The sequence below is a fragment of the Zosterops lateralis genome, assembly GCF_965231275.1.
Source record: "Zosterops lateralis genome assembly, chromosome: Z".
In the NCBI taxonomy this organism is placed as follows: Eukaryota; Metazoa; Chordata; class Aves; order Passeriformes; family Zosteropidae; genus Zosterops; species Zosterops lateralis.
Window position 1 is genome coordinate 82784222 of NC_139800.1, and position 18817 is coordinate 82803038.

The 18817-nt window shown below is 38.9% G+C and overlaps 1 protein-coding gene across 1 annotated transcript in view; it reads left to right on the forward strand.

The window, feature by feature from the left end:
* Positions 1-9760, forward strand: part of KLHL4 (kelch like family member 4) — a 38410-nt gene extending 28650 nt beyond the window's left edge. Inside the window, exons 7-11 of the mRNA XM_083884334.1 lie at positions 1136-1360; positions 3940-4102; positions 7034-7246; positions 8325-8496; positions 9575-9760. Of these exons, the coding sequence (XP_083740460.1) occupies positions 1136-1360; positions 3940-4102; positions 7034-7246; positions 8325-8496; positions 9575-9634 (833 nt within the window). The 3' untranslated portion in view covers positions 9635-9760. The remainder of the gene's footprint in view (positions 1-1135; positions 1361-3939; positions 4103-7033; positions 7247-8324; positions 8497-9574) is intronic.
* Positions 9761-18817: the final 9057 nt, after the last annotated feature.

The window sequence follows — 18817 nt, forward strand, 5'->3', positions numbered from 1 at the left end:
GTGCCCTTGCTGTGCTTAGCAGCTCTCAGAGGAGCAATTATGGCTCCTGAGTGGTGATGGGAGCCAGTGTGTGTGGAGAAGTGTCAGTGCTGAAAGGCAGAGAGCTTGTGCCTTATGAAGGGTTTCAGTAAAAACATCACTGGAGATCCAGTGACCTGGGAAAAAAAAAACAAAAGGGAAATGTGGCTGATGTGTTACAGCAGCCAAGGAGCTCCTGCAGGGCTGCTGTACAGTGAGCCCTGGGGAAGATACCTGTGGGAACCAGATGTGCACTCACACACAGCCCTGTCTCCTGCCTGACTCCCTCCTAAAATGGAAAATATCCAAGGATTCCTGAAGGTGCTTGACCAGTTCCTCAGAGAGGTACATGGAGTCTGCTTTTAATATAACTAATGCTTTAGGCACAAACATGGTTAAAGAGTAAATTATTGTGAGGCACTGTATTCATAAGGAATATAAAGAAACCCCAAAACAAACCCCACAAACTCCCTACTCTCATGGTATTTAAGTAACAGATTTAATTTACCTCCAAAATTTGCAGTGCTGCAAAAATTGCCTCAGCTTGATTCTACATTTAACAGAATCACAGAATCACAGAATCATTAGGTTGGAAGAGACATCCAAAATCCTAAAGTCCAACCCTACTCTAACCTCAAGTAAACCATGGCACCAAGTGCCACATCTAGCCTTTTCTTAAACACATCCAGAGATGGTGAATCCACCACCTCCCAGGCAGGCCATTCCAATATTATTACCCTTTCTGTAATTAACTATTTCCTGATATCCAGCCTGTATTTCCCTTGGTGTAGCTTAAGATTGTGCCTTCTCATTCTGTCAGTTACTGCCTAGAGAAAGAGACCAACACCCACCTGACTACAACCACCTTTCAGGGAGTTGTAGGGAGTGATAAGGTCACCTCTGAGTCTTTTCTTGCCACCAGTACGTTCTCATAGACTTGCCCATCATGTATGCAATCAATGCAGCTTTCTCACTATGTTTACACGAGAACTGAAGTTCACAGCAAAACCTCACACATAAAACTTCAATATATAACTTTTATATATCACAAAACACATCGTGCTTTGAGCTGGCTGCTGGGTACTGCTCCCTCCATGGCTGTCTCTGTTTTTCACAGGCACCACCACCATTGAGAAATATGACCTCAGGACCAACAGCTGGATCCAGATTGGGACCATGAACGGCCGGCGGCTGCAGTTTGGGGTTGCAGTGATTGACAACAAGCTCTACATCGTGGGGGGCAGGGATGGGCTCAAAACCTCCAACATCGTTGAGTGCTTCAACCCTGTCACCAAGGCTTGGACTGTGATGCCTCCTATGTCAACACACAGGCATGGCCTGGGTAAGAGGGGCTCTGCCCCAGCACACACAGATGGAGTTTTGTCTTAGTTTGGGAAGACAGGCATCTGCCAGGGAAAAGCCAGAGCTCCCCTTGGAATGGAGAATGTAAACCCCCTCCTTCTAAATTATTATAATTTTGCAATTAGGGGCTTTCAGGCAAAGGTATGGGAATAGGAATAACAATTCTTTACTAGGAATATTAAAAATGTAGTAGTACAAAAAAAGCAAATTAACAAAAAAAGAGAAAAAAAACACTGACAGAGTCAGAACACAACCTGTCACTCTGTTGGTCAGGGTGTTGGGAGCAGTCTAATTAAGTCCTCCTGCAGTGCCAGATGTGGTTCTGTTGGAGCAGAGATGATCCTGTAGAAGGGTCCAGTGGTGCTGAGATAGGTCTGGTCTCCCTCTGGGAATCCAGTGCAAACAGGCTGTGCTGCTGTTCTGAATGCCAGGTTTGATCCAGGTGGGAATTCTGGGCTCCTCCCCCTGGGTGGAGCATCTCCCCATGGGATGATGGAATTGTATCAGCCCTGCAGTGAGCCTGGATGGCCCATGGACAGCAGAGATCCCCTGGAAGAGATAAAGAACACAGCCCCACTTGATTTTAACAGCTGCCCATTACCAAAACATACCCCCCTTCCCCCTCCTCAACCCCTTCCCCCCGAGTTATGAGATAAAGAAAAACACCTCTTCAATCAGTTTCAACAAATGGGAATAAAATACATCCTGCATTGCAATCCAAGACAGGTTTGATTGACTCAAGCACTGCTGAGGAAACCTTTTAACAGCATTTCATGACACGCAGCAATATTTGTAGAAGATATTTTGCAAGAGAGGTTTGCCTATTGCCGTGATTTTATGATTTTTTTTAATATTCACCTAACTAGCACTGGTCTTCCAGAGTTAATTTTGCTTGTAGGAAATTCCAAAATATAAGCTGTAGAGAAAATAATCAACTCATCAAATGATTTAATGATTATGGGATACATTTACGATACAATAACAACCTGATTTTATTTTTTTTTTTAATAAATGATGAATTAAGCCCAGAGGTATCAATCACCTCTGTAATTCAGTTTAGGGCATTACCCACACTGAAGGAACAGTATATGAAAATAAGTACAACTTTACCAGTTCTAATGTTGCAATTACAAGATTTTTTACAAAGCTCTGCCATGGCCTAGTATATATGGGGTTTTTAACTCAAAATAATCCTTTATATTATTCACACTGAAGGAATAATTTGAATATGAAATCTTGAATTCCTTTCCAGGACTATTAAAAATAGTTTTAATAGCCATATTAAAAATAAGGCTAAGTTTGCAGATGAGTAACAGAGGGAATATGATGATTACTGAACAATTTATATATCCCAGACCTTATGAAAAAACTGACTTTTCTTAAGTTACAGAAACAAGTATTACTTGAAATCATCAGTAAGTTCAAATGATATGGAATATTTTTTTTATTTTTATGGATAATAGAAGAAGATTGATCCATACTTATTTGGCAACCCTTTGTGGCCTATGCTATCTTCCCCATTTCTTGGTAGAGAAAGGGTAGTGTAGGGTCCTTACCAGTTAGAGCACAAAATTGAAGGAATCAAATACTTGTAGGTGGCAAAGCAGAGGAGGACTAAACAGGTGAAATAATTGTCATTGAAATCTATGATTTCTGACTGCAGGCAGATAATTATCCCCAACAGGTAGGTCACAGCCATAAATTTGAGTACCCAAAGTTTGGCTTCCATCTGTGCCTTGTTTGCCTCACACTTACAGCTCCTATTACCTTCAAGGAGATTCTGTGGAGAGTTGGTGCTTTTGAAGAAATCAGGCCGCATATATTTAGGCCTGAAAGACAGATTTAGAAAACTTTTAAGCAGCTGGATTGAAACACTTTTCCTCACCTAACAAAGGAAACAAAGAACAGAGCAGTAGCTCCCAAAGGGAAGGCACCAAAGCCCTTCTCTGGAGAAGCACAATGGCCCAGGATTTGTCCACACAAAGCTTTGCAGTGACAGCCAAGTTGGCACCCCTGTGCCTCAAGGACAGCAGATAGGAGCCAGCTCTCATCCAAAAGGCATTAAAATGTTGTGGTGCTTTAGCTGGTAAGGACAGCCAGCTACCCACCCACCCAGGCTTCCTGCTGGCAGCACTACAGAGCTTCAGCTGGCTCAGAATTAGGAGAGGTTGTTGGTTTGGGCAAATTTTTCATTGCCTGACTCTAATTTTGCCTTTTTGTAGGAGAATAACATAGTTTCCCTGTTAGGGGCTCAAATTTGTTTCACAGCAAGGTCACCAGAAATGAAAGAGATAAAGTCCAAGAAGAGAACATCAGAGCTAAAGCAGCTTTCCTCTAATCTTTTGGCAAAAGATAATGGTTATTCAGAACACTGTATGTGAAGTGCTTGTTTATCTTTATTTATTCTCCAAATGAAAAGGCAGCTTTCAGGCCGTTTAACACCAGCCGAAATTGTTTATCTGCACGAGAGGAATTAACGCGCGGAATGAATACGCGCATTATGGCGCGTATGGCCACTGTAACCAGGAGATAATTTGTCCCTAATTTCTGTCTCTCAAGGAGTAGCAATGCTTGAAGGACCAATGTATGCAGTTGGTGGCCACGATGGGTGGAGTTACCTCAACACGGTGGAGCGCTGGGACCCGCAGGCGCGGCAGTGGAATTACGTGGCCAGCATGTCCACCCCAAGGAGCACCGTCGGGGTCGCAGCACTCAACAGCAAGTAAGGCAACAGGAAAACCTCCTCTCTGGGTTTTCGTTTGCTTCCTCCCTTGGAAAGGCAGCTTCTTAAATTTTTGTTTTCAGGCTAATGGTTATTAATGACCTTGAGGAAACAAAGAGAAGATGTAATGCGTAGAAATAAGAAAAGAAAGGAAAAAGAGAGGAAAACCTTTCCTCTGCTGTGAGGTAAATTGATTTCAAACTTGCAGTCAGGTTTTAAACACATTTCAGCCTTTTTAAATTATAGCAATGCTGTTACATGCACGTTAGAATTTTACCTAGAATATAACACATGGAGACATAAAATCGGCTACTTTAAAAAAATTCCAAGTTTATGTTTACACTTTAAAATTGCTGCATCTAAAGAGACTAAATGTGAATGGAGACAAAGTCTTTCCTTTGTTCATACAAACTCACAGACAATTTTTAAGATGTTAAAGATGTGAGTTTAATGGAAAGAGGATGAGTTTGTTAATTAGGTATGGAATAAACAGCCTCTTATAAATCTTATACTATCAGATTTGCTCCACCCTCCATCTCTTGCTTAAATACACAAAATCAAGCGTTGGTGTATTTAAAGGTTTTCTAAGATGCTAAAGCCACTCAAGCCCTTTTACATGGGAGCAGACAACTGTGTGGATCTTACCAAAGCCTTATAAAAGGCCTCAGGTTGTAGAGAATATGGTTTGAGCCAACATTTCTTCTTCAAAATTGTAGGAAACCCTTAGCAGTTTGTAGGAGCTGGGAACACTCAGTTATAGGCAGACAATGGCATTTACCTGGAACATTTGCCACTGGCTTCCCCGATCACTTTGTAAATTCCTAAGAAAGAGAAGGATAAAATGCAGAAACAAAGATGTCAGCAAGGGGATATTTGTAAATGCAAGTGGAGGGGGTTTTCATTCATACAAGGTAGGATTCAAACTGTAGCTCACAAGTCCAAGAGAGGCAGAAGTGCCTCTCCAGGCCCCTGCTGTACCTCAGAGGAAATGTTCTCAGCAGAAACTCCACCACAAACTCCTGCTGGTGCCTTCCACAGCAACAACATGCAGGAAACCACTTTGTCAAAGAGGAAATCAGCCCGATCCTGACTCTGTTCTCAATCATTGCTGATACAAACTGTCTCCAGCAGGGTTTAAATCATGTCTGTTGGTCTGGTGATGTAATTTCTGGCATACCAGGAGATCAAACGTCCATCACTCAGTGCTATTGCTTCAGTCCAACCAAGAGAATGCTTCTCCTTTTCCTGTTTCCCTAAATCACACCATATTTTTTCCTGTTCAACCCCACCAGAAAAGCCTTTGCATATCTGTGGTGCAACAGTTTTGGACCAATAAATGGTCCATTGAAAACATCAGTCAATAATGCTATATTTGGTCTTTTCCTTAGAGAATGGGAAACACCACTGTGTTTGTAGACATATTATGGAAAACAAAGGATCCCAAGCAATCACTTTGTGTATGCAGAGATTTCTTTGCCCTGTGAAAGCTGTGTAAATAAGCAGGCTGTATCAATAGCATGATGTGAAAAGAAAATAAATCAAAGCTTCAAGTTTGGATCAGACAACAAACTGCACAACCAAACACTATTTTATCAAGTGAACAAACATTATGAGAGAGAGAGCTGGGGATTTTTTATTATTCTAATGGTGAACAGAAGAATCTTTTAGTTAAAATATGCACCAGAGAAGTCTGAAAGCTTTTTAAGTCTCTGGAATAAAACAGGCACTTCTAAAGGAAAATTTAATTGATCTGCTTTATGTGATTTACTCTGGGCAAGTCCATGTGTTCCCTAGGTGTCTAATAAGCTGCACTAAATTAATTCAGTTTGCTGGCAGAAAACAATAACAAGAGTCTGAAAGGGCATGGAAGAACCAGAACACTCAACACCCGAACACATCTTCTGTTACGTTCCATCCTAGTCAGGCAGCATCCAAGTTAGCTTGAGACCAGAAAGTAGTTCAGGCTCTGTAAAATTCATTGACAAGAAGCCACAACCCCTGATGGTTTTTAACATGGATTACCACAATTTATTCCTAAAAGTTGCCCCAAAGATTTTTAACAGGAATTAGCAGAGTTTATTCCTACAAGTTGCCCCAACATCAGCTGTTTAAATCTCCAATTGTTTGCTAAATGCCTTTGAGCTGAACAGATAGGATGACACAAAGTGGTACCTTCTGTCCAGATTTTCTTAAATACAGACTCAGAGGAAAATGTATTTAATATATGTTATATATATATATATATGTTTTGGTATCTATTCAGGTTATTAAAGTTAATTGCACAAGAAAAGTTTTTAATGTGATAAAATGTCAAATATTCTGTAACCCTGTCCCAGGGAATGCTGCCCTACATTTCAAATATAAGCAGCATCTTTCTGTCGCAATTACGACACGAAAAGAATGACGCTCACCCGTCAGGTTGAGCGAGAAAAAAAGGCGTTTATTTTGGGAAACTCAACTTATATAGTTTTTGGGATTTGGTCAAGGACTGGAGGATGAGAGGAACACCCCTCTGATCCCAGTGGTCAAACCAGCAGTCCATCACAGAGAGGAATGTGAAAACAATCTACTTTGTTTATGTTAAAATCATGAGAACTCAAATAAAAGAATGTAAACAAAATTAGAAGACTGAAAATCAGGGCAACATCTTTCAATTCAACTCTTTATATTGCTCACATTTAGAGAACCTGACATGAATTTTTAAGCTTAGCTTTTGTATGTGGCTGCTTGAACATTTCCTCCACTGTGAGTGAGGAGCATAACTTCATGTAACACATAAAAGCCTTTGAGCAAAGGAAGTTCCAGAGGGCAGCAAATAACAGGTGTAATGGCAATTTTAACATGGTTTGAATTAAATCAGATGGATAAAATTCCTGTTAGTGGGAGGATAAAGACTGAAATTGTTCCCCTGCTTGTGGGTTGTCATCCCAGGCTGTACGCAGTTGGTGGGCGAGATGGGAGCTCTTGCCTGAAATCCATGGAGTGCTTTGATCCTCACACCAACAAGTGGAGTTTGTGTGCCTCCATGTCCAAGAGGAGAGGTGGTGTGGGTGTGGCCACCTACAACGGGTTTTTGTATGCCGTGGGAGGTCATGATGCTCCTGCTTCCAACCACTGCTCCCGCCTGTCTGACTGTGTGGAGAGGTAAGAAATTATTTTGCTTTTTTTTCTTCCCTTCTCTGTTTGCGTTCCAGGAAAGGGATTACAGAATAAATTCTCGTCACAATTGGAATGTTGTGTTTGTAAAACATATTCCGCCCTTTTAAAATAATATTTTGAGCGGGAATAACTGATTCCCGATACTTTTGTGATAACAAAAGAATTAAACCTCAGCAGCAAATTCTTCCCTTCTGCCTGAGATACCCAAGAGCCAGGTAAAAGCAACTGAAGTACTGAGACAAATTCAAGATGTGACCTTTCTATTTCTCAAGTACCAGAACTCAGTTTTAGGCTGCTTGTGCCATGTACTGTAGGAATGAAATACTTTTCAGTTGTTCCTCGAAGAATTTGACTGATACTGTTGTGAAAAAAAGTTGTGAAAATATAAGAAATATCACAAAATCTTGTCATTTGGAGAAAAGAAAGTAAAACTGAGAGGGTGTTAAACACTGCTGTGAAAAGCAACAGCCAAATTCTGTTCTCAGTTAGATGGGGTAAAGCAGGAATGACCTGGAATTCACTGTAATTAATATTAGAATAGATCAGAAGTAAAAACAAGATATTAATGTAAGATGCTGCCACACATTTCATGTGAGAAATGTAGAGCTACTACACAAGATATTTAACTTCTTTTATAGAAAACTCCTCTGAAAACATTAATTCTGACAGTAAATAGAAAACCAAAAGCTTTATGGAGGAAGAAAACAAGAATATATTGAAATTAACTTTGCTGAGTCAACCGGTGGCCAGGCTTTCATTCCCTCAGGTCCCATTTGCATTTAAAATGTGTTGATGGTTTAATGTAATTGAAATGAGGAGACTGTAATGAAAAAGTGAAATCAGAGGCGTTTTCCATGTGCTTGAAGGCCCCTCTAGTGGCTAAATCAAAAACTGAATCACATCTCAGTTATACTTGTTCCATCACATCTCAATTCTGCTCCTTCCTGGTGTAAATCCTGCGTTGCTATGCGGGAGAAAAAACAAGAAAACATCTGCAATTTAAACTTGAAATGTGTCCTCCACCGTGCATTTTTCTGATGAATTTGATCACCACACTTCCTAGGTATGACCCCAAGACAGATGCTTGGACCACGGTGGCCCCTCTGAGCGTGCCCCGGGACGCAGTTGGGATCTGTCCCCTGGGGGACAGGCTGTATGCAGTGGGGGGCTACGATGGCCACTCCTACCTGGACACCGTGGAGTCCTACGACGCTCAGAACAATGAGTGGACAGAGGTAATGGGGACACAAATGATGCCTAAGGAATGATAGGGGCTCTTCCTGCAGCTAGGAATAATTCTGTCCAAATGGCTCTGGAATTATTGCCGCTCCAGGGAAAAACGGTGCGTCGGGATGCAGCGATGCTGTAGGTGGGCTTGGGTAAAATATCAGTTTCCTCTCCTGTGAAACAACCTGTAGCAATGTATCAGAAGATCAGGCCATTCTGATGCACCAGCTAAACTGCTTGTGAGTAATCTTATCAAACCACCTGCAGTTTTGTTGTTAGAGCTCTCAGGAATTCATCAAGGTTATTGAGAAAACAATAGGATCAAAAATAAGAAGAGAGCCTTAAAAAATGTCTGCAAAACATGTAAACCCTAGATAGGGGAAGCACAATATAAGGATGGATGCTTGACCAATTGGATGTCCTGAAGGATGTATGCCTTTCTCATGTAGGAGCAGCTTAGCCAACCCAAAGATACATGCCCACGTAGACAGTAGACCTAAAATCTATAATCTGGCATGTAATGTAAACAAAAAACAGCTTCTGTTGGAATCATATTGATTCAGTTATTCAGTGGCCCATTTTCCCCCTGCAACAAAGACGTGAAACTTTTCAGACTGAGGGGTGGTGGAAACGCAATGGCAAGCAAAGCAGATTGCACAAATCACTTTGGGTTTGAAATGCTTAAATTCACTTTTGGTAGATCTGGTGTGTTTGTCAGTCGTATCTCCTTCTGGAGGCATCTTCAAACTTTCATATTTATGGCCCTCCCCACTGACATCAAGAGGAAATACTTGGACTGCCATGATCCTTTTGCAGCCACAATATCCGTGGTTTTGGAACATTGGATGCGGAGGCCTTTTGAACATGTCAAGGGAACAGCACCAGGCTACACCTTTGTAACTCAGGGGCTGCAGAATTTTGCCAAAAATCCCAAACTCTGTTTTCAAACCTTAGTTAAATTTTTTTTTAACATTACCTCAGTTTGAATAAACAAACTGCTTTTCTATTAATCTGAAAGTAATTTCTTCTTGTCCTATCCATAAGATGTTACTAAAAATGTTTCTGCTTTTGTCTTTTCCTTTCTAGGAAGTGCCTGTCAACATTGGCAGGGCTGGAGCATGTGTTGTCGTTGTGAAGTTGCCCTGAGGACTGTAAATTATTGTGAAAGTGAACTGAGTGGAGCCTCAGAAGACAGCAAACATTTCCAGGAGCAGTTCAGACTGCACACACCTCAGCAGTCCTCCCTTACAGACAATGTTTATCCCTGAGCTGTCACACTATTACAGCACAGATGTGTCCTCCTGCGTAACAAAAATCAGAAAAGTTTTCAGAAGTTAATCACTTTATTATGCCTAATATGTAGAATCCACTAAAGTGGTTTCAATGTTTAAATGGTTTGTTACAGAAGTGTATCTGTTATTTATAAAATGCAGCAGTGAGAAATGTGTGTAAGATTTTGAAAACTTTTTTCCTTTCTATGTTGTCAGGAATGCTAAAGTTTATTAAAAAAGCTTTTATATTTTAAGGAAATGAAAATTACTATGAAACACTTCCAATAAGGAACTGCACAGAAAGAAATATTTGCTCTTAGATATTACTGTCAACAGAATATTCTCTACAGGAGCAACTTAATTTCTATATTCAGAAATTAAACTCCTAAATTAACTTTAAAACCAAAACAGAGAAGGGGATAATTTTTTATTTACCATCCAGCACTGCTAGAACTGTGACAGAATATTCATTTTTAGCAGGGTATTGAATTGAATAATTCAAGTTAAGTCATAATAGGGTTAAGGTACCTTTACGCTATTGTGTGCCAGCAGAAACAAATCTCTTTTGTCAAAACATAATGTAAATATAATTTGAAATAATTTTCAGTGCATAGATATGTGATATTTTAATGCTGCTCTGTGTGTCAGGTTATTCATGGATTTCTCTTTGCCCACTAACCATCTGTCAGTATGTGTTAAGTTAATCTGACTATTCTTGGGATAATAACCATGCATTAAATTTTAAAACAATCACATAATTACATTCCTTGAATATAACTTACAAAAATGAAATTTTTATATCATATTGATATGACAATCTCTGACCTCAGCTGAAGATTACCAGCTCTCTCTCATGTACAGTAGAAATATGGTAAGGAATAAACCACACCCACTGTGTAACATCAGACACCATTTATATAAACACGTTTGTGTTCTATCTGGAATTAGTGGAATGATAAGAGTCAAGAACAAAAAGGAAAAGAATCACCTGAAAACAGCACATAGTGTTCCACATGCATGATATTTTCTTTTTGTGTGCCAATTTCTACTGTTTTGCTTTAATTTAGTTTTTTTATAATTTCAAATGCTGAAAGTGTATTCTAGAAAAAAGAATGTATGTAAGATATTCTATGCTGTAAAGCACAATATTTGGTCAGTATCCACCTCAGTGTTTGTTAAGTTGTTGTTTTGTCAATATCAGAAAATTCAGGACAGAGACAAAAATCTCTGAACGTGTAGGCCAACATTCCTGATAGAATACTGTGGTTTCAGATTTTAGCAATATGCTATTTTAAAACAAATTTACAGTATTAAACCTGTTGAATGCCTCTAAAGAAAAAAAATGTCATAAGCATATTTATAAAAAGAACATTTTTAACTTTAAAAATCAGTATGTTTATATATAGCATGCTACATTCAAATAAACTTTACTCTCTCTGCTAAGAAAATTTGGATTATATTTTAACAACTCTGTGGTTTTTATTTTACATCCTTTCAAAACTAGAAGACACAGAAGCACCAGTCTCATTTTTGTAGTCTGAAAGAACAAAAGATGCACAAAACCCTCCCTTGCTGAACAAATGGGGAATGTACCCTAAACCAGCTTGTGGGCTCCAGAAGTCATATCAGAAGAAGGAAATATTTTGATTTCCCAGCAGATCAAGAATCTGAAGGAGACACAAGGGGCCAAGCACAGACAGAGAATCTGCCCAGTGACACGCTGGGGACTGGGAAGTGGATGTGGTTCCTCTCTCCCTGTCCCAGAGGGAAGCTCTCTGACCACCTACCCAGAGCATCTTCTTGCAGCAAACACTAACTTTTAAACATTAATAATAAAAATTTTAATATTTCCCCCCACACCTATTCTTTGTCATCCTGCTTTGCTCCTAAAACAGCCACGTGCAGTCTTTTACATGAATAAGGATTTGTGTGGATGCAGAGAGAGGGTCACTGCTGCTTTTCACTCAGGCTCTAAATCATGCTTTTCTCCTAAAATAGCCCCCCACTGCTTCCAGTAACCTGGGCAGCCTCATTTTTTACTTCATTTGTTTGGAAAGCACTGGTATTTAATTTTCAAAAATCCAGCATAAAAAAAATGATACAAACAATGTGCAATTGATGCCAGCATGTGCAAGAAGCACATCAGGACAGACTCTGACACACTGACAATGCCACTGGGCCTGACCCACTGAGCTTTTGCAGGGAATTTAAAGGTTTTTTGGAAAAAGAATGCAGAAGCCTCAAGTGAATAAAAGCAGCCACAGCTTCTGGGTCAATAAAGAGGTTTAAAAATATAAACCCATCTCCAAAAACCTGTTCAAGTCTATAGTACCACAATCCAAACACACGGGATCTTTGAGAGATGACATGGAACTCCCCTGCCTTTGTTCCCCTCCTCAGCTTGTAAATTTTATTAAATCCTCTATCAGTGAACAAGACATGAAACACTTAGGGAAAACACTTAGATATAAACAATTCCCTAAAATACCTCTCAAAATACACACTGCCATTTCTGTAATTTAATAAAGGCTCAGAAGGAGTATTACAAAACTTCCTGTATTTCTTTACAGCTCTCTAAAGAAATCATGTCATGAGGTTTGCTTATGTAAAAATTAACACAAGGCACAAAAAATTATGTCATTCTTTTAGCTTGCAGAAATCAACTCCATTTTTCAGTTTAATAAATTCAGTAGTTCTTCCTAGCATGAACCACAATCTCTGAGGGAGAGCATGTGAATATTTGCATGTGCTGTGAAATGAGAGGGTCTCATTTCTATGGCAAGGCTGCTGTAACAAGTGCACTTCTTCAAATTTAAGTTTAAGGCTCCATCTTGTTATAGAAACAACACCAAGATAAATATAGGTATGGGGAAAAGGGAAAGGATGGGAAAGGTACCGTGGCTTTAGTACTGAACTTTAAGGGTTTTGTTTTGGTTTTTCCATACTATTTGTACAGCAGTGAAAAAACATGCGAAAGGAAACCAGCACTCCACAAAAGGTAATTGGGCTCTTAATAGAAGGTGGAAGGAAAGAAAGCAAGAGGATTTGAAAGTTTGGGTGATAATCTCTACATGAGCTGCAGCAGCAATGATATTTTATGTAAATATAATCTATGGGGTGCAGGGATACCACTTACCATGAAATCAGTTCTGGGAGAGGCTGCAGATGCAGCTTGACCATGTCTCTGTCTCGTAGGAGATCTTTAGGCCAAGAGCATAAGCCCAGAAAAGTCCCTCCCATAACTTTAGCAGTGATATTTGGAGGAAAATGGTATTAGAGCTATTTATAGCTGTCACAATAAAAAATAAATTATTTTCCTGATAGCATATAATTTTTAATTTCTTACACAACACAGCCACACTAAACCACAATCTCTATTGTTCAGTACTAGGTGTATTCAAATTGTACAAAACAAGGACTGAACAGCTTAATTCAAAGCTTATAGGAACCTGGTAAGGATGTATTCAATCCAGTCTGTAACATGAGACTTTGTCCCTCACAGGTCACACATACTGCATTTTCCACGTAGGATATTTCAGTGTGAATTTCCTTAGAGCTGCTTGATGTTTGCCCATGATTTTTTCACTCAGGGCAGACATTACACTTTCATATCCATTTCTTAATAATTAGTCCTCTTCCTCAGGCAATTGGATAAAAGTTTCCTCATCCCCCAGTCCTTGCAAAGTCCTGAGCACTGGGGGTTTGAGCGAGACTCGAGCTCAGCCAGGCTCAATTTGCCATTCAGGCTCTGCTCAGAAGATGGTGCTACATGACAATTTTTGGAGGATCCTGTTTCTGCTTAAGAGAACACGAGGCTACCTTGTAGTAACATTTGTAGTAACAATCCTTGAAATATAAATCCACTCTTTAATACTCTCAAGAGCCTCCTCCATTTGTTAGTGGAACAGACACGTTCTCCACACGCACACACAGACACTGCTGAGCTCCTCAGGAAAATCTGGAATCAAATTTACTGAGTTATGGCAAAGCCCATTTAGCAAATATTCCCAAAAGCACCAGCTGGTATAGCTGCCCTGGTGCCTGTTCTGGGTTTTGGCACATGGAAATCAAAAGTTGTTCACGTTTGATTTGGCTGAGCTCTAATAATGGAACCCATTTCTTGGGCTACAAAGTCTCAGGATGAGAAGCCAAAGGTGTGGGCAGATGGATGAAGAGAAGGATCTGCTTTGGCCCATCAACCCATCAAACAGGCAAATAGCCACAGCACTCTCCCGTGACTTCATCCAGACATTTTTAAGCTCCAGTTCCTGATGTGGGGTAAAATTGTCCAGCTCTGCACGTTTAGAAAATACACATGACACGTCCATAGGTGCTAAAGTGGTAAATAAAATATAAAATGGTTTTTGCCCTGTTTCCCCATTTTCCACTAGGAGAGTCACAAAACAGAGCCATGGGTGAATACAATGTGTTTTACATGAAAGATAAGGAAACTTCATAGAGTCCTGACATTTCTTTTTACAGGGGACAAAACAGGGCCTCATCCTTCCTCTGCAGTAGGGAGCAGGGACTGCTCCCAGATATTGGATGTAGTTTTTCCAGCATTCAGCAGCCTCATTTCACCTCATCTCTCTGTAAACACAGAGATGCAACTTGCTTTTATACGTATTTCTCCCTCAATTCATTAAACTTGTCAAGTCACCTCAAATTATTAGACAATTCAATGATACTACTTCCAAAATTCAGAAAAAGGTTCTGAGGCAAAACATTAAAAAAGGACAGTTTATGAATTATTTCTTACCTAAAATAGAGACCAATTTACAATCAGTTTTATACCAGTTATAAGACAGCTCTAAATAAAAACAATAATTTTAAAAATGTTGGGGAAAGTGAAGTGTTAGAGCACTTGAAACTGACCTTTTCCTCTGCTATACTTAATTCAAAGGGCTCACTATTCCTGACCTCTGTCAGCCCGAGGTAATTCTGAGCTGAGAGGCATTTGACTATGCTCTGTAGAGAAGTTAAAACACCACAAATGTATTAAAATCCCGTTATGAAGCACCATTAATACATGGCAAATTGTTTTTGTTTTTTTCGGGACACTTGCCCTGCACCAAAGACATTCCCTCAATAATTATAACGGTGGGGCAAAGAAACTCCATAAGAAAACCTCTTTATTTCTGTGACCCCAGCAGTAGAGATGGAAAGAGAGACAAAACCCCAAATGGATTAATTTCCTCAGCTTCCCAAACTCCTCAGTGTCCAACTGGTCCCTTTTAAAAGCCAGAGCTAATATTTGGATGCAGCTGTTTACATAACAAACCTCAGTGGCGCTTTCCCTGCCTCCCTCTCCTCTCTAAACAGGAACTTTCTTCCAGAAAAGCTTGGAAATATCACTTCCCTAGAGGCTCCTGTATGCATTACCTACCTTCTATTCTCGCAGCCTCCTTAAAAACAAACATCCTGCCCTCAAATCCTCCAAACCTCTACGTGCCAAAGGCTTTCCTGCCTTTGAGATCCTCCTCCAGGAGCTCAGGGTTTATCTGACAGGGCTCACGTGTAAGATCAGGCACGAGAAAATAATGCCAATTGTCAGGAAACCACTCCAAGTGGGAACAGTTTTAATTTCAAGCATTCAGATGTAAGCTAATCTTTCTCAAAATAAAGATAAAATCAGCACTTCTAGATGAAAAAAAAATAAAAACCCATGTACAGCTACTGAACAACTGATGGTAATTGAAAAACCCCATTCTGCCCAAGGCATCTCTGATAAGAATTGATTATCAAAGACCTCATTAGTTTCTTTCTCTCTACAGTGTTTGTGCTGAACAATAGTAAATAAAAAGTCTTGTGATGATTGTGTCTTTACAACCTTAAGTATTGCACGATGCTCAGAAAAACATGTGCTTGTCTGATTCAGTTGGGGAAAACAGTGTGCCATATAAAGAAAAATTAATTTTAATCACAGTCAGTAATCAGATTCCTTTGTGGGAAAAGGGGCCTTGCAGCTGCTAGATGGAATCAAACACGCTGGAAGAATAAAGAAAAAATCACCATGGCATGTTCTTCCTGAGCAGCACTGTACACACTTCATTAACAATATCCTGCAAAACTGGGAAAGACTGGGGAGAAGAGGTCAAAAGCTGAAAGAGACACTACATAGTAGGAAAAAACCCCATAACATCCAAAAAGTAATTCCTTTGAGAAACCTGTCAAACTTAATTTGATCCTTAAAATACTATAAAATACAATATAAAAACCTCATTTGATGCTTTACTACAAGAAGTAAAAAGGGCCATGAAACAAAGCAGGAGCAATGAAGCCCTAAGTGTACACAAGAGCATTTATTACAGATTTCTTTCCTGTTTTCTTCCTTCCAACAACATAACTGTTAGATCAGAAAGCAACATTTCATTTGGAATCTGTTTCACTCTATACTTAGTAACTTAGAGCTGAAAATTGTATATAAATTCACGTTTCAATTATCTAGCACACAGACATAGCAATGGAGTTAAAACTCATGGTTATTAAATGCCAAGAGGTTTTTATTTCCTTTATCATTAGAGAATTGAAAGCCCTTTGAAAAAGGTTAAAAGCCAACAAAACCTAAAATGTAATGTAATTTTCTTTAATTTTAACCATGAGCCTCTGTGAAGTTCACTTTACATATATATTCTTTGTTTGGTATCTCCTTGTAATTCTCTTTTTTTTTTTTTCATGGCCAAGCCTCTTTTACTTAATTTTTTTTCTTTCTTTCTTTTTTCTATTATTTTTTTTTTTTTGTTTGTTTATTTTTATTTTTCTTATTTTTCTTTTTTTCATTTATTTATTTTTTTATTTTCTCCATTATTTTCTTCCCCATCAAAACCCCTTATAATTCTCTTATGACTATTGAGTTTAGTCAGTCCTCCAGAGACAAATGCAAGATCCACTACAATTTTGGTACTTTCTCATAGAAGTACTGTAGCTACTGATGAAAATAAACATTTGCTAAAGTTGTTTCAGGAATATTGTTTGGAAACTGATTTGATAATTCTCATTATCTTGAATGGTTTATAGTCCCCTCATTTATTTACATAGCTCACTGTTGTTATTTAAAATGCAGAGCTTTGTGTTTTATTCTTGAATTCTCATTTGAGAACAGACCTTTGTAAGTGTTTAAAAAACATATTGCAGAATTGTTGTTGGATATTGATTGATAATTGCAAGCACCAAGCTCTTGATTTGATCATGCAAATAACTTCTTTTTCAGCTAAAAGCATTTTTTTATACTTTTGTATTGACAGAGTCAGGACGTGAGGGGACGCTGCAAGAATCTAAAAGCGATCTGCAAATTAAAATATAATTTCTGTGGAGTGCACTAAAAGTTTCTTCGTTCCACTGTGAAAAGCTCAATTGCTCTTCCATGATAAACTGTTAAACAAACTGAATTCAAGCTGTACAATTCATGGAGGAATAAATCTTTATCAAATACATCAGACCATGCTTTACCCTTACGATGAAGAGATTTTATTTTCTATGTTCCATGACCTATGAAACCTATGAAACCTATGAAACCAAGTCCAGATCCACTTCCTAATACAATTACTTTGTTTTAAAATGAAGCAGACACCTATTCTAATGCGGTCACAGCACTGCAGTGTTAAATAAGGAATGTTGAGATAATTTATTTCTCATTTTTTCAGAGTGCAAACCCACAGAGGAGAGGGAGCTAAAGGAGCTTTGTGGGCAGGTGGGGTCAATCTCTCCTCACAGGTAAGAAATGAAAGGATAGGAGGAAAACTGAAACTCAGGCTCCCACTGTGAAGGACCAAACAGGATCAAACAAGAGCAAACAAATTATTGGAGGAGTACCAAAGACCAGAGGGTGATGTCCACATTATGCCTGTAAAACCCCTGCACCCTGAGCCTCCTGCATGTCCTCCCTGCCCAGTGGCATTTGAGACAACACTCTCCAATTTCAGACATATTTTATTTTCAGTCTGCCACAGGTGATAGCTCAGAAAGTCACCCAGTCTAGCCAGTACAGCTGTAATGGTACTCCAAGCTATTTTTACAAAGCAAATCAATTTTTATATATAGTATTGAGTTACAATATCACTAATTTAATTCTGAGTTGGAAAAAAATACCCCAAACAGCAGACTGTTTGGCTGATAGCTCAAAGGAAGGGAAAGGAAAAAACTGCATTTCAACTCTGGAGAAATTAATGTTTGCATTGGATAGAACATTCATAATAGGGCCGAAAGCAGCATTTTAAAAGAAAGAAAGAAAGATGTGGTGTCTCTCTGAGTAGATATCCATTACTTTTATGGTATTTGTAAAGTTTAAAAGCTTGTTATGTGTCTCAACAGTAACAGATTTAACAGAAAATTATATTACTGGGAAAAAAAAATGCATAGAGCTCTTACAAAAGGGAAGAACTGTCTGTGTGTGGTAATTTTGCAGGGGAATGCTGTTTCTTTGGGGGATGGAAGCTGTGACCATTTACTCCAAAAGCTAACATTAACATTAAAACTCAATATGCTAATTCATAATTAATTACAAAATGCATAACATTTTAAAGAAAAAGTGTTTTTTTCTGATGCATATTCATTTATTTGGACTGACAGTAACTTGATGATATAACTGTTTCAATTCCAACTGTCAACCAGTCTGTCAGGTTTACTAAATGAAATTAATTTTCAGTTGCCTGCTAATAGGAAAAGTATTGCTATGACAATACATTTATTTATTTATTTATTTTATGGTATTTATTTATTTTAATTCAGGTTCAGGGCTGGAATGGCCACTGGACTTCAGCAGCCTGTCATTTTGGAAAGAGGGAAGAATAAATATTAGTGCCACAAGACAAGACAAGTAGGAACTGCAGGGCTTCCAAACCCTCAAATTTTAGGGAAATTTTTAGTTGACTTCATCATCACCATGCTCCTGCACTGCGTAGTGCAAACATGGACGTTTTGTGGTCTTAAAGAAAAAGAAGGGACAAAAGGAGAAGTTTTCATGACTTCTAAATAAGGAGGGGAAGCAACACAATGAATCAAATGTGGAATGAGCCATGGTGGTTCTGCACTATTTATCAACAGCTGAGGTGAAGGTTTT